At 43.4% G+C, this 15,600-nt stretch overlaps 1 protein-coding gene across 1 annotated transcript in view; it reads right to left on the reverse strand.

The window, feature by feature from the left end:
* Positions 1-266: 266 nt before the first annotated feature.
* Positions 267-15,600, reverse strand: part of OBI1 (ORC ubiquitin ligase 1) — a 31,385-nt gene continuing 16,051 nt past the window's right edge. Inside the window, exons 2-6 of the mRNA XM_066621464.1 lie at positions 14,559-14,694; positions 13,550-13,641; positions 12,120-12,368; positions 7,753-7,841; positions 267-2,677 (exon numbers count right to left, since the gene is read on the reverse strand). Of these exons, the coding sequence (XP_066477561.1) occupies positions 1,117-2,677; positions 7,753-7,841; positions 12,120-12,368; positions 13,550-13,641; positions 14,559-14,694 (2,127 nt within the window). The 3' untranslated portion in view covers positions 267-1,116. The remainder of the gene's footprint in view (positions 2,678-7,752; positions 7,842-12,119; positions 12,369-13,549; positions 13,642-14,558; positions 14,695-15,600) is intronic.

Here is a 15,600-nt window from a genome sequence, read left to right on the forward strand (position 1 = left end):
CACGTGCAACACTCTGAGCTCTTCAAAAAGAAAAAAACACCCCCAAACACAAAAGCACACAACATTTAGAAAATGTTTAGAAAAACAGAAATTCAAGAAACCAGCTATATTATTCATTACCATTTTGATAACAATGGCATGGATTTCGATCACAGGGAACTGCTTAAGGAAAATTCAAGTAGGATTTCTAATTACAGACGTTTCCTCCATTCTTCCTATGCTAATTCAATATTTGAAGCAACATCAAGGATTACAGTGCTTGTGACATTTTTTTTATTCATTCCACATAGAAAAGCATGCAGTATTAATGTAAAACAGTACAGTATTCATGTAAAATGCTCAGTGCACATTTGGTAAACAAGCCATTAGCATACCAACCCATTTTTATGAACTACACAGGCACAAAAAATGTGGTCTTGTACAACAGTGGAGCTTCCCCCCCTTTAGGGAGGGGGAGTTAAAAGCAGTGGTTTGAATTAAAAACAAGAATAACTGGGTTCTCAGTCTTAAGTAGAACAGCATTTTCCCCCTCCAACTGAAAACTTGCAAAACTTAAGAGGATTCTAACAGCTACACATTTAACCTACAGATTCAGCAGAGGCTGGTGTCATGCAGATATCAGCAAGCAAATGTTTGATACCCAAAGGCAGGTTCAGGTAAAAGCAAGGCTAAAGCTGCCATCACATTGTTGCACAGAAAAAGCAACTAAAGAAGCCATCTCATCAGTTCCTTACCTATATCAAGATTTGCAGCACTGAGAAACCGTTTTAAAAAATGTCACATTCAGCAACTCAACATTGAACAGCTCCTCACAAGATTGAAGACTTCATATAACCCAACACTTTAAAAAAACAAAACAAAAAACACACCACCTCTCAAGTTGTCTAAAATTGAAGACATCATCAAGAGGATGAATGGAGTGAAGTTTTCTGAAGCAAAAGAGCTCAATAATCTGAAGGGGGAATATTCAACATTCTGGTCTTTAAGTAGTGAACAGACCAAGGGGAGGACTTACCAAGGAGAAGTCATGGGTGGAGTGTAAGGGTAGGTGGGGGCAGAGGACATTTTCACATTGGCACTATTTTTTTAATAGAAAATTTAAAGTCAACAAGAGAGTCAGTTCTTGGTTGTTTTTGATGGACTTGCACTCGACAAGCTACTTTGAATTTTCCGTTTGGCCGATGCATGAATATTTTTTGCTTTCCTGTCAGGTACAAAGGAGGAAGACCAAGGAGACTGGAGTTGGTTGTGGAGGTTCTGCAGCTCAGGAGTCACCTTAAAGAGAGAAGGCCCAAGTTTTTGTTCCTCAAATGACCCTCGCGAGTTGTTAAACAAGAAGCTTGGCGAAAGCTCTCTTTGAAATAAAAAACTCTGGGGTTTGCTTTCACTCGCTTCTGAAGTCCGTCCCGCAAACAGAGGGAAAGGCTCTGTTATGTCCAGTACAGATGGAGAGAGGATGGAAAAACTAGTAGACTTCCATTCACTCCCCACATCTGAATGATCATCTCTCAGAGGACATTTTAGAGAATTTTGCTCCTTCTTGTCTTCCATTTTTTTCTCTTTTTCATTAGCGGGACACTGAGTCGATTTGCAGGAGTTGTCCAGGTCGGAGGATGACTTGGAAGTGTAATAGGGGCTCTTGCTGTTGTCTGATTCCGACATCATGGAGTCCAGCTCAGAGATTTTATCAAGGTAGGCGGCATCCATGGAAGCCTCGCTGGACGTTCTGGTGCGGTTCATTTCTGAAGAGCGAAGAGAATGCAGTTTTTTCGGCACACTCGCATTGTGGGTTCTGTCATTGGATTTTGCGGAAGACTCACAAGCATCGCTAGGAGCCCCACTTGGCTCAGAGCCCTCGAAGTTCAAGTTCGTGTCATAGTGTGGGTGGCACCTGTTCCAGAACACTGGCTTGTCCGAAGCGAAACAAGTTGCCTTGTTTTCAGCACTCTCACAACTGCTTGCGCTATGTTCCGGAGAGTCTTTGTTACAGTCACTTGATACATCACCAAAATCCTCAAATTCCAGTTTCCGCAGAAAGGTTGATGGCTTTCTCGAACTCTCCTCCTTTGCCACAGGGTCATCCTTGCCACTGGGAGTATTCAGCTGGAGGCAGCTGAGAGACAAGGGCGTACACGGATCTGGCAGGTCATAAAGTTCTTCCTTATAAGAGACGCAATCTTCAATTTTGTCCCAATTTTGCTCCGAACAAGTATCCATCTCGGTGCCACCGATATCTAAGAGATGCTCCTGAGGGCTAGTAAACACATCTCTTCCAGTGGAGCACTGTGCAACGGACTCCTCTGAACACCCCTGGCTGGCTGAATTTAAGCATACATCATTGCTGCTGCCCAAGAGTCCACTACTTACTGGCTGCTCAAGATCATCAGGTCCATGGCTAGCACACAGGCAGTTGTCTTCTGTATGCTCTTCTGGGCTTTTCAACAGTGCAAGCTCACCGGGGGCACTCTCACTCTCTTTGTCCTCCATTGCAACTGTAGCCTCACCTTCCAGACTTCTGGATTTCCTTTGGTCACATTCCCTCTTTAGCTGAGAAACCTGCAATTCCAGATCTTCTATGTAAGTGTCACTTCTTTCCAGGGCCCTTTTAAGGCGGTTCATTTCACGCTCACACTGCTCTAGCTTGGACTGAAGGGCCATTACAGTAAACCTCCCAAACCTGCAAGAAACCAAATGCAAGAATTTTAGAGATGAAAGGGGAAAAAGAAATCAGTTCCAGATCTCATATGACAAACATTACATGTGTGTGGCACAGTGGCTCAAGAGTGGAGGAGCTTACAGCATAGGCAAGGAAAGGTGCTATTGAAACCCTGGGGGGGGGGGGAGAAGGGGAATGGTTGCAGCTTCCTCCACCATAATCTATCACCTGCTCTTACCAAACACAGCTGCCTGTGCCCCTTTTAAACAGGGCACGAAGCAAAGGATCAAGAATGAATACAAGCATTTTGAGGTTAGCATGGTTGTAGATTGTAACAGTGAAGAAGGAGGCAGGCGTCAAACCAGTGATACAAGTCATCAATAATTGAACCTGTGAGAAACGCCCCACATGTGCTGACCATGAGTGCTCCTCTGCAGGTGGCTTTGGCTGCATCAGTATGTGACATGCCACAATCTTTTGCACCCAAAGACAACCCACAGTCAAGAAACACTGGGCATTTTTCATAGAACAAATAACCACCTTCCAGCACCCGTTTTGAGGCCCACTTCATCTTCCCATTTGGGGTGTTCTGTTGCGCCATTCTTTCCTGTTGTTTGCAAGCACAACTGAGCCACAGCAGAAAGCAAAAATCCATTCTCCAAGGCTCAGGGCAAACAAGAACTCACACCCCATATCTAGCCATGCTATATGGGAGGCACTGTGCAAGTCTTGGGTAATGCGCCAAGTGCTTGAGCATGCAGGGCAGGATCCAGTCTAGTGTGGGCACAGCATCTGCATAATGCTGACTGGCATGACATTCAACAGAGGCCCATTGCCTCTCCTCGGTGAGAGCCTTTATATACCCGAGTGCAGTTCTTTATTATGAAAGAAAGGTCTGTGCAGACTTCTCCAGCTTTAACCAATCCTTGGTCTTGGCATAAGCTCTTCTGAACTTTATGCCAAGTCGTCCCCATGCTGGTGCTGAACTCATGCTAGGGCTGGATCATGCCCATGCTTTTTAAAATCAAAAGGACCATGCGGGAGACAATAAAACATGGCCGTTACGCTCTCGTTAGAATAAAAATCCCACATCTATTATAAAGGAAGCAGAGAATACTTAAGAAGTCTACAGCTGAAAATTAAACCATTAGCAGCACTAAGGCAATAACAAGTGGAAGATTACCCTTCCAGGGGCTGGACCTATCAGTTCAACTCAAATATGCATGAAGAATTATCCCCTAAAACAATGGCAGAGATTTATGATAACATTTGAACAGCAGTCCACATCTTGAAATATTTACATTCAATCATTTTCTTACAGCACAGCAGTGTTTTACAATATACATTTCATCCACAATGTCACCTTGTCAAATATAAAAATGCCAATATGAAATTCAGTAATTGTCACCATCCTTTAGAGGTGGTTTTTAAAAAGACTCATTTGGAGCTTTGCGATTATGTTCCTCTCTGATGTATAGCTTTCGCTCAGCCTTTGTAGGGATGGAGCTTTACAAAAAAAAAATTCCACCAAAAAAAAAAAATTATCTTGCAAAGCTGCTTGTTTTCTTGGAATTATGTGCCAGCAACTTCAAAACACAGCAGCAATTTGAACAGAGAAGAGCTAGAGCTTATGCTGACCTCCAGATCACGTTGTCGGTTCACAATTTACAGTACTTATTTTGCAATTGTGTGTGTGTTCGTTCATCAGCAGGCTCAAAGATTTCTATTAAGAGAGAGATTTGAGTATATAGACTCACTCTCTGGTGGCCAGAGAATGATATATCTGGTGGCTATATCTATATGCTAGAGCAGTGTTTCTCAATCTGTAGGTCGGGACCCATAGGTGGGTTGCAACCTAATTTCAGATGGGTCCCCATTCCTTTCAATATTTTATTTTTAATAGAGTAGACTTGATGCCATCATGGTATGTGACCGCATTTCGGGAAATGTTACGCATCTGTAATTTTAACAGGCTACTATGTATATGCTTTTAACAATGATAGTAAATTGGACTTATTCCTGGGTAAGTGTGGGTTGCACACCTAGTTTGCAGCCTAGGATTGTTAAAAATTTTCCTGCTTGAAGGTGTTACTTCCAGTCATGACATCACTTCTGCTGACAGATTCCAATTCTAAAAAGTGGGTCCCAGTGCTAAAAGTTTGAGAACCACTGTGCTAGAGACATGAAGTTTGGAACCAAAGTCCAAGATAGCCTAAGTACTTGATTATTTAGAAATTGAATTGTTGTAAAACTATTTCAAGAGGTAGGGTACACAGTACATCCCAAAAGACATTCTATCTATTAGGAGCATAAACTGAATTTTGGAAGATATGTAATGCAAGATACTTCAGCTCCTAGAAAAGTCTGAAAATGTACGTTTTCACCAAAGGTTATGTTCAGGTCAATGTTTACTTCACAATACAGAGCAGCACTCCAGCGCAGAGCAAGTACAACCAGACACAGCCATGGAATGTAAGGCTACAAGAATTCTCAAAATCTCTCATACACTGAATCAGCTGGCAGAGAGGGTGCTTTACAGCAGCAAAGAATTAACATACATAGGTTGCCCATAAGCAAGCATATGGAAGTGTGGTTGTGACGATAAGCTGTATAAAAGGCCAACCAACTTTCCTGTTCCCTCTCACAGATCTGCTGGACAGCTGTTGATTCACTGCATATCCCTGTGCAAATCCAGGCCGTCAAAAGACTGTTGCAAGGATGAATGAGACACGAACCAGGCACATTACAAGTGCAATGTGAAAAGGCTCGATAATGGGGAGAAGAATCAAGCAACATGGCCGATTAAACAAGCACAACTTTTTAAGGAGTCAATTGTAGTTCTTGCAGGAGAGAGAGAGACTTATTTATGCAAAAATTCAGCGCAGTTCACTTTTATGCAGATCTAGCAAAAAATTTCAATGGAAGAAATGTGTAATATGTTTATTTAATGTAACCTGCATTAGTGACAACCTCCAATCTGCTTACCAAGAGAAAGCATTGTACTCTCAAGTGCAGTTTTTCTTAACAAATGTCTCCCACTGAAAAATGAATCACGTTCTCCAAAGTCTTACCGAAGAACCAATATATTAGGAGCCATAAGGGATGTGTCTATCCATACTGATTTAGCTGGCTACATCAGCATACACAGGTTGAGTATCCCTTCTCCGAAAACCTGAACTGCTCCAAAATCTGAAACTTTTTAAGCGCTGACTTGAAGTGGAAAATTCCACACCTACCTCATGTGACTGGTCACTGTCAAAAAAGCAGGTGCACAACAGACAGTTTATTCAGCGTCCCCAAGGGAAACAAAGTTACCTTCAATCTATGTGCATAAGGTGCATATGAAACATGAAACATGAATGAATTGCGTGTTTATGCTTGGGTCCCACCTGCAAGATCTCATTATATGCACTTATGAAGTAAGTGCAAAACCCAAAACACTTCTGGTCCTGAGCATTTTGGATAAGGGATACTCAGCCTGTACTAGTTTGCTATCAGAACATTTCCACCAAATAAGCAAAGGAATTCAGCCACATCTGGCCCTACTGTGTAGCTTTTCCACACAACCAGATCTCACTCTCAACCCACCATTTTAAGACACAGGCCATTTGCAAAGACTGCCCACAAACACCAGGGGAATGCACTTGGGTGATGGCACTAATACCCTTGTGGACAGTTGCAATAACCTAACAAACTGATTCCAAAATAGCACCAAGCAGTTTCTTCCATACATAACTGGGGTGAGGGGGGGGGGGGATGATAGAACCACATTATTGGGGTAAAATCTATTGCTTCCCATATCACCACGTCCATCTCTGAACCTTGGAAGGCCTTTATGGGGGAAGAAACTGTAACATTGATGTGGCCCAGGTGATTTATATTATCTATAAATTAATGAAGCGGCACAGGAAAGAGCCACACAGAAACTACTCCCATAACACCACAGTAATGTACAAGTCATTCCTTAGTCCCACAACTCTAAGAGGCAAAATTGAGGTTCCTACCCAGAAGCTCTAACAGGAGAGATTTAAGTCAGCATTAAAGCTGCTCATATCAACCCCTTAGGCCAAGATGGAAGTAAGACAAGGAAAACAATGTTTTCTGTTCTCAAGTCAACACAATAATTTGACTTGAATTTAATATTAACACAGGCACTGAAGGGGTTGTTACCACAAGACAACTACTGGGAAGAGTGCAAGGACAGTGAAACTGAATCTATCACTGCCCTGCCTTGTTACTTCCACTGTGGCATTCACACAAGCACACTCCCTCCCCCAAAGCGTCAGAATGCCAGATGCAAGGGAGGGCACCAGGATGAGGTCTCTTGTTCTCTGGTGAGCTCCCTGAGGCATTTGGTGGGCCGCTGTGAGATACAGGAAGCTAGACTAGATGGGCCTATGGCCTGATCCAGTGGGGCTTTTCTTATGTTCTTATGTAAAGCCCCTTACCTCCTCATGTTGCTCCTTCCTTGCATGGTGCTTTTTCAAAAGCAGGAAAAATGGGATTTCCCGTTTTATTAAAGGAACCACATGAGGAAGGTGAGTGGATAGGGAAGCAATCACCACTGCCTCTGCCTGAAAACACACATACAACACATGGGCAGTGGAGATCCACTTCTGTATCTACTGCTGTGTCTGGTTGGTGAGCCTCATCTATAGGTGTGGCTCATCTATGGGTTTTGGGGAATGTATCCCTATCATTAAGTGCTGCATATCTGTATAAAAAGCCATGAATCTCCTATTACATTAACCCATTTCTGCCCAGCCCACAAGTGATCCCTGTTGCATATATGCATTGATCCCTGTTGTTTATATGCAGCATTGGGCAGAAATGGCTTAACATGTTCTGGAAAACATTTTCTAAATTTATGGATAGCATGTGGAGACAGATTTGCATCAATTTGAATATATAAATAGTTTGATTGATGGGGAGGAAGGGGGTGGTCAAGACAGGAGTTTGGCAACAAAATTGGGTACTATTCTGCCATCCAGAATTCTTATTTAAACACTTCTCCTCCTGCAGTTTCAGTTATGGTCCTTCAATGGTTAAGTCTGGTCAATGAATAATGTATGACAGGCTGTAAAATATTTACATACTTCTGGGGTGATCGACTTCCAACCTCAGCCTTCAGCCGCAAGTTCTCCCTCACAAGGCCTCCATTTTCCAGCCTCAGTTTCTTATTTACCTATATGGAAATAGGGTATTAAGCATACAGCAGACACATAGCCGGCTTACAATATTTATAAGACACACTGTTGGTTTTGAGATTTCAAGAAGGGGCCATATTTAAAGTAGCAACAGTTAAAAACAGACAACTCTCTCCTCCCCCGCCAGCACACCCCTCCACGGGAACACCACTTAAAAAATTATCCTGGGAAATGGCTTGCAAAAACTGACTCGAGAACAGCCATTTTTAATTTATTTTCCCAAAATACGCCACAAGCCTCCTATCTAGGGAAATAAACAGCTATGCTAGTTCGTTCTGACAGTCATTAAGGGGATGTACTAATGGCAATTCCATGTTTTTCCTCCTCCTACTCCACATGACTAAATACTTTAAATGCATTAGCATTACAATATGCAGGTATCAGCAAAATGAATGTTGAACAGCATCTTTACTCTCTTAAACCAAGTAAGATTACCTAGTAGTTTTTCTTCTTTTAAAGACACACACACACCAATCTACAATGACTTGTTGATTGATGCTTGTCTGCCACTTCTCTTTGGTATCCGTTCCAGAAGGATGCAGGTAATAAGCCTCTTGATTTACAAACTCTCTGCCATCTCCCAAAAGGAGTCAATGTCTTCTCAGTTAAGAGAAGAATCTTGGAATGAGCTTAGAAATTTGGAATACAAGTTATCAAGAAAAGGACCACTTGCTGCCTGGTCTCTTTGCCAAGGAAGAGCACGATTTCAACAAAGGAAGTTGCCTCCTACCTAATCAGTCCACCCAATTTGGTACTGTCTCCAATGACAGGCAGGAGCTCTCCAGGGTTTCAGTCAGGGGTCTCCCACAGCCCTGTTTACAGGTGCCAGGAACTGAACCTGGGACTTTTGGCATGTCAAGCATATTGTTCTACATGTGGAAATTAGGCTCCTGTGTTTTCAGAGATGTGGGCCGACACCCATATCAGCATCTACACTGCGCCTGGGGTTCACTGAACCAGCTGACTAAGTTTTCTTGCCAATGGGGATGTGCAACCACATCTGGGACATTTATGCACATGGCTAGAGCTAGCTCAGGGCTGGTTGAGTAATACTGCAAAGGGTAGGCAAATTTAAAAAAATCTAGGACTATTACAAGCATATTTGAAGACCCTGGTCTAAAGGTAGAATTACTACCAATGTGGGGCACTGCCTTTTATTAGTAAAAAGTATCATTTTTGATGGCTGCTGATCAAAAGACTAACTGGCAAACCATCTCCCAAACAAATGAGTTAAATCTATGTGAAATTAAATACTACTCCCCTCATTCCTGCTGTAAGGCATGCGTGCAAGAACTTATAGATGCTTTATAAATAAAAAAAGTGGCTGAAGTCTCAGTGATGACCCTTGCTCCCTTTTTAATACCTTCTTTTCTGTTCTCTAGCAGAGCAGCATCAGCACTCAAGTACTCTCAAACAAGGACACCCCCCAAAAAACACACATGTGGGCCTCATTCTTAGCCTATTTTGCACATTTTTTGCACCACCATTCCTCCAAGGAGTTCAGGGCAGTATACATGGTTTCTTTTCTTTTTTTGTCCTCACAGTAACCCTGTGAGGTAGGTTAGACTAAGAGAGAGCGACTGGCCCAAGGTCACAAGCTTCACGCCTTCAACTGAAAAGAAACGTGAACCTATTGATTAATCAACTCAAGTTTTAGTTGATTGATTTATTAAATCTTGGAGCCCTTAAATCACATTTTTTGAGAGAAGTGACTTAAGGCAAAGCCTCTGAGAGGAATTTTATCAGGGGACAAAAAGTTTCTTTTGGGCTCCTTTGCAAAGGGGAGGGGTGAAACAGAGCGGGGGAGGGTGGTGTCAGGTGAGCAGAATCTGGGAGAAAACTGGCCTGCTATGGCTGGTGGATCTGCTTACCATGAAGGCGCATATAGGAGCTCCGGGACACAGCTGCAGGTCTACAGCTGCTGCAGAAGTCAGTTTTGGTGTACACAGGACACTTTCCATTCTAGTGTGAGTGTGGGGAGGGTGGTGATGGGAATTGGCAGGGCATGAAGGGGAGCAAAACAGGGTGGGGGATGTTGGCAACAGCCAGAAAAGTTTCTGGAGCTCGGGTCTACCGGGCTTCCTGATGCAGAGCCCAGATCTACCGAGCAGCATCAGCAGCTAGATACAGTAATATGAAAACCAAAGACTCTCTTAAGCCTCTCAAATCTTTTAAATATAGAAAATCATTATGGAAAATTAGCATCATCGTATTTAGGCTCACAGTAGAATGGAAAGTGTCCTGTGTGTACCAAAACTTTCTTCTGCAGCAGTTGCAGTCCCGCAGCTATGTCCCTGAGCTCCTATACGCTCCTTCATGGTAAGCAGATCCACCAGCCAAAGAGCTACCATAGCAGGCCAGTTTCCTCCCAGATTGGACACTGTGTCATGTATGCATACACATGCATACATAAGGACTGTCATGTACGCATTCCTCGGCCCAGCACAGATGGCTTGCCAGTAGCTGCAGGCACATGCTCGTGGTAGTGCCCCAGCATCCTATGCAGGCAACAAGTCTGAGTTGAAAGGAAAGTAAGTTCTGAGGAACTTTCTGGGCCCCCTCCTTTGGCTCCTGGGCCCCCTTTTTGACCCTGGGCCCGAGTACAAATTACTCCCTTTATCCTCCTCTCCTAGGCCCTGACTTAAGGCCCATCTTATCTAACTTTCCAGCACTGATGCACCTGTGCCAATGGGGTATGCACTGCAAGCTGTTGTGTGGGGGAGGGGGGACAGTCACAGAGGCCTTCTCAAGGTAAGGGACATTTGCTCTCTTACCTTGAGGCTGCACTGCAGTTACAGTGGCACTGGAAAGTTGGATAGGACTGGACCCTTAGACAAGACCCAATAGGCTCAACACATCCATTTGGGCCTGCCTTTTGCTACTACCTCTCTGGCATCTCAGACTGCCGTGATCCACGCAATGAAGAGTTGTAGACTTAGCCGTACAAGTAAGCCCTGCCCACTGTACAGAGCAAGGGACAGTTGGCTTATATAAATCAGGAGATTTAAATGGTGAAACTTTTCCTGGACTGTACAATTTCAAGCTGTATGGGGCAAGTGGTATGCATGAATGGTCTCCCACAAATGCTCCATACACACAAACACAAGATGTCAATCAGATGACTAGGCTGAACCATCTAGTGTGCTAACTTTCTATGTTCTGGGAGTTTTTACCATTCCAATGGTGGTCATTCCAATATGGCCTGACCACATGCAATTTGGTGTTATTGTCCAGTATATTTTACCGCTTGAGTAATTTATAAACCACCCCTAAGCATTAGAAGGCTCCAACAGAGCAAGATTTTCAGGAGTGGGGGAAGAACACCAGGCTTCATGTAATGAGTTGTATCCATTTTAAGTTAGAAGGACATGTGGACCTTGTTTCAGTAGATTGCATCAGAAACATGCTTGGTTAGGAAAGGAGAGCAAGAGTCTCCACAACCTCACTAATCCAGATTGCACTTGCCAATCAAATGGAAACCTATTGGATACATTTCATAGATTATCAGAAGTTTGAAAAGAATCTGTTCATCAATACGGAAAAGAAGAATCAGTATAACACAATTAGTGGTTAGTAGATTGGCAGAAATTGATCAGGGGCTAACATAGGCAGTTAGTGATATGCAAGTAGTCAATGCCTTGGTTCAGGGTTGAAAGCTGACTTGTCACAAAATGCTCGGTCAGTTGACTGGTCAAATATTGACTAGATGTAAATTATTATAACAGTTACAACAAGCCTCAGAGAATTATGTTAATTACTGCATTCTACAGCTCCAGAAACATGCCCTTTATATATGCTTTATGGAGACCATATCAGAATACACGGCAGCCCCTTCTCCCCAGAGTAGATGTCATGGACATTGTGGTAGTCCTAATTCCTGGAGCCTTACTGTCTGTGCCACTGTATTGGTTTGCTTCCTCTTGAGAAGTTCCTGTTCTTGTTAAAAGATAGTTCATGCTAGAGAACTTCAATGGACCGTAGTATTTTAGCCCATAAGCTCACTGGAGACACATTTGCAGGGCAGGGAGGACTGCTTCTAAATGAGGGGTGTGCACACATGCATGAGTAATCCCGATTGTGTTGGGACAGAGGAAGAAGGGGGCCCTCACTCCTGCTCTTACAATCACATGACCCTCATGGTGCAATAAAAAAGGAAGGTTGCCATTTACACAAGGATATTCTGAACGTCATGGAATATCTGATCCTATCGTAAGCATTTAGACAGCAGTCCAATTAGATTAGTAGACATCTCCTACCTCTGTTAATTTTTCCATGTCATCTTTTACTTTTTCATACATATCATGAGCAGTCTGAAGCCTCTTGGTCCACGATGCCCGAGTCTCGGGATTAACTTTGTGCTCGTCATCTGAGAGCTGAGGACTTTCCTGCATGGTGTCAGTCACGTCCAGAGTCACCGGATGCAGGACAGCTTTCAGCTGGGACTCCAAGCTGTGATTTTTGCCTTTGAGCTCTTCCAACTCTTTCTGCAGAGAATCTATCTCATCCTTAGGAATGTGGCAAGCCATATGGGAAGGGGGAGAAAGAAGAAGGGGGAAAGAAAAGAACACACAGAACAGAGAACAGAACAAGAACGTTAGAACTTGGAAATGGAATAATGTTCAGTTGTCATCCAGGTATTTGTAGACAGAGCCTGATACAGGGTAGGACAAATACTGACCATTCTCCTGAGAGGCAGGACTGGACTGAGGCCAGAAGGGACATCCCCCCCCCCCCAAGGAGGAGCCTTTGTTTGAGGTCTGATCCTGCCTCCCAGAGGGAAGGGGTATCCCTACGAGTAGGAATGACACCCCTTCTCCGCCCAAAGAAACAAAAAGTGACACAAGGTATTTTCCTATAAACATGAAGATCCTAGACAGGCATGCAGACAACACAGGCAGACTGTGTACATCAAGGAAATGATGGACTCAAGACCTGCATATATTTCTTAGATTTTCTCTGATATTTGGAAATTTTAGCACATAGCTTAAAGGGAATGGAAAAAAGAACAGAAGTTACATTGGATATTTCCATGGATTGGTAAATGACCTGTGGCCTTTACTAGCCAAAAAGTAGTAGAACAGTGACACTCGGTTATATAGCACTTTAGAAAGAACATCATACACACACCCCCCTCAGTAATTCTTTCAATAACACTGTTAGGCAGGGCAACACCATCATCACAGATTGGGGGCCAAGAGACAGTGGCTTGCCTGACCCAGAGTGAATATCTGAAGCAACAGATCAATTCATCCCTTGCTTCCATGACCAGTACAGATTGAGAGGAACAAGAAACAGGTCAGAAAGTGTAAGAGAATCTGTGTGCAGCTGTTGTATGCGACAAGCTCCATACACAGGCTTCTTTCTGCATGTGCAAACTGAAATCATGTGAATAGGTACACAGTCTGAGCACATGTACACAATGAATACACAAAGCAAGACAACACAAGCACAAAACCCACATGGAAGTGATGCACAAAGCACAATAAGGTGCCTAGATCATACAGAACAGTTTGCAACCTATAAGGCAGTTACAAAGCAGGAATACTCAGATTCCTCACGGATATTAAGAGACTTCACTACTTCTGGATCTCTAGATACCTGTCATTCCCATCCCACTATTGAAGTCTTAAATAATCAGAGACTCTTACAAATGACAACTCTGGACATTGCCCTTGCACATTCTTACCTCGTATTCTTTGTGAAGTAGCTCAAGTCTGGTTTTGCGGAGCTGTTTTCTGACCGTAGGGCTAAACACAGGATTACTTTCGCTCGCTCCTCCTGCAGCAACACAATAAGATCAGCGTTGCTCAAAATCCATTTTCCTTTTAACTTCCACTCTTGCCTTTTAAAAAATGACTGCTTGCACAGAACAAAGGCTGTGACATCCTTTTGTCACCCTCACAACCAACCTGTAAGATAAACAGCCCAATCCTAACCTGCACTGGAACAGGCAGGCCAAGTGGCCTGCACAGGTCAGGAGGTGGCTGGCACACAACTTGAGAGTACGGGGATATTTCCCCCCCTTAGCCCATGCTGTATACTTGGAGCTGCACCAGTGAAATGGCTGGAGCAAATCCAAACAGCCCGGTGTATCGCTGGGCTGGCTAGGAGAGGTGTTAGGATCCAGTCTAAGTTGCTGAGATGCATAAGTGGCAGTGGGGCTTCAGTCCCTACCTCAGTGGTCATTGAGCATGGACAGCAACATGAGATCCCCTTACCCAAGAAGGTACCAGTTAGTTTGGTCCAGGAAACTCCACCAAACCATATATTTATGGTTTATTTATTGTGGTAAGTGCCTTGGGTGCCCCAATGTGTGGTAGAAAGGCAGAGTAAAAATCCTTTACCCACTTATTTATTCATAAATAAATAAGGTTATGAACTTATTTACATTTCCTCCCCAGCTTACCAAGACGAGCAAGGGTCCTTCCATATTCAAACTAAGTGCAAGGATTTTGTGACTTATGCAAACTATCACCACAAAAAGGGTGAACCATTCCACTGGCAAATATTATGCAAATGATTTGGCTGATTATAAATATGATAATCACTCAAAGGCAGTTGAAAGCCTGTCTGGAAATCCAGTATGTAGCTGCAAAAACCATTCCACAGACTGCATGTCACTCTTTAAGCCATAAAAGGGTCTTGCATACCCAGGCAAGAAAGTAGCACTGGGAGATGGAGAAGACTTCTCTTACCTATGATCTCTTTGCAAGGATTCTCAGTGGTGATGGGAATCCTACAAGCAGGACATTGGCTATTGTTCTTCAGCCACACTTCAATACAAATGGAGCAGAAGACATGGTTGTTGGCACAGATGACCGGATGGCGAACCTTGCAAAGGAGAGAGCATACACGTTAAACGCATTCCAGCATCAACTACCTATTGGCTTGTCACAGAGAACCCACAACGTTGAGCAATTAGAAACACCAGTGACATCAACATTTAGAATAAGGTGCTCGTAATTCAAGCGTTCCCTGACCAGCTCACATAGATAGGAAATCACCATGGTGTTGACCAGAACAGTAGTCTTCAACCTTTTTTGTGCAGCGATTCTAACAAACAAATTATGAGGTTGGGGACCCACCATCAATCCCCGTCCCTGCCCACCCCCACCTGCCTCATTACCCCCTATCTCTTCTCACAACAACCCTGCGAGGTTGCAGCCTGAGCAGGGCCAGCCTTAGGAGCTGTGGGGCAAGGCAGTGAGAAGAGGCTGTGCAGGATTAAATACGAAAGAACTCGTAAAGAACTCAGTTTTGAAAAGGCAGTACCATTACGGGATTGAATCTAAGCCCTCTCTTGCACAGGCTTTGAATGGTTGCCATGACCCCCTAAATGAGGCTTTGCAACCCAATGGGGTTCCAGACCCACAGGTTAAAGAACACAGAGGATCCATGCTTATAAGATATATAACAATTTAAAAAAGGGAAAAGTGAAGAGTTCTTGGTCTTTTTAAGAGACTCAAGCCACAACCAGCCTCCTAGGATAGGTGATCTTTTCCCCCCTCCCTCTGTTCATAGCAGTTTTTCTCTCTCCCCCCACCCTCAAAAAAGATCCAGTCACCTTTCTAACTAACTTCTGTTGTCCAAACCCAGATATTTGCAAGTATCTCTCTCTTCTCTGTAACTGACCTGAAAATAAACCTGCCTTTTACTTGTTATCTATATTCCTTTAATAAACTCTTATCTTCTTTGAAAAAGCTCTGTCTTGTGGTCAGCCTAATTTTGAGGCACCTT

Source organism: Tiliqua scincoides, chromosome 3 (assembly GCF_035046505.1).
Source record: "Tiliqua scincoides isolate rTilSci1 chromosome 3, rTilSci1.hap2, whole genome shotgun sequence".
Classification (NCBI taxonomy): Eukaryota; Metazoa; Chordata; class Lepidosauria; order Squamata; family Scincidae; genus Tiliqua; species Tiliqua scincoides.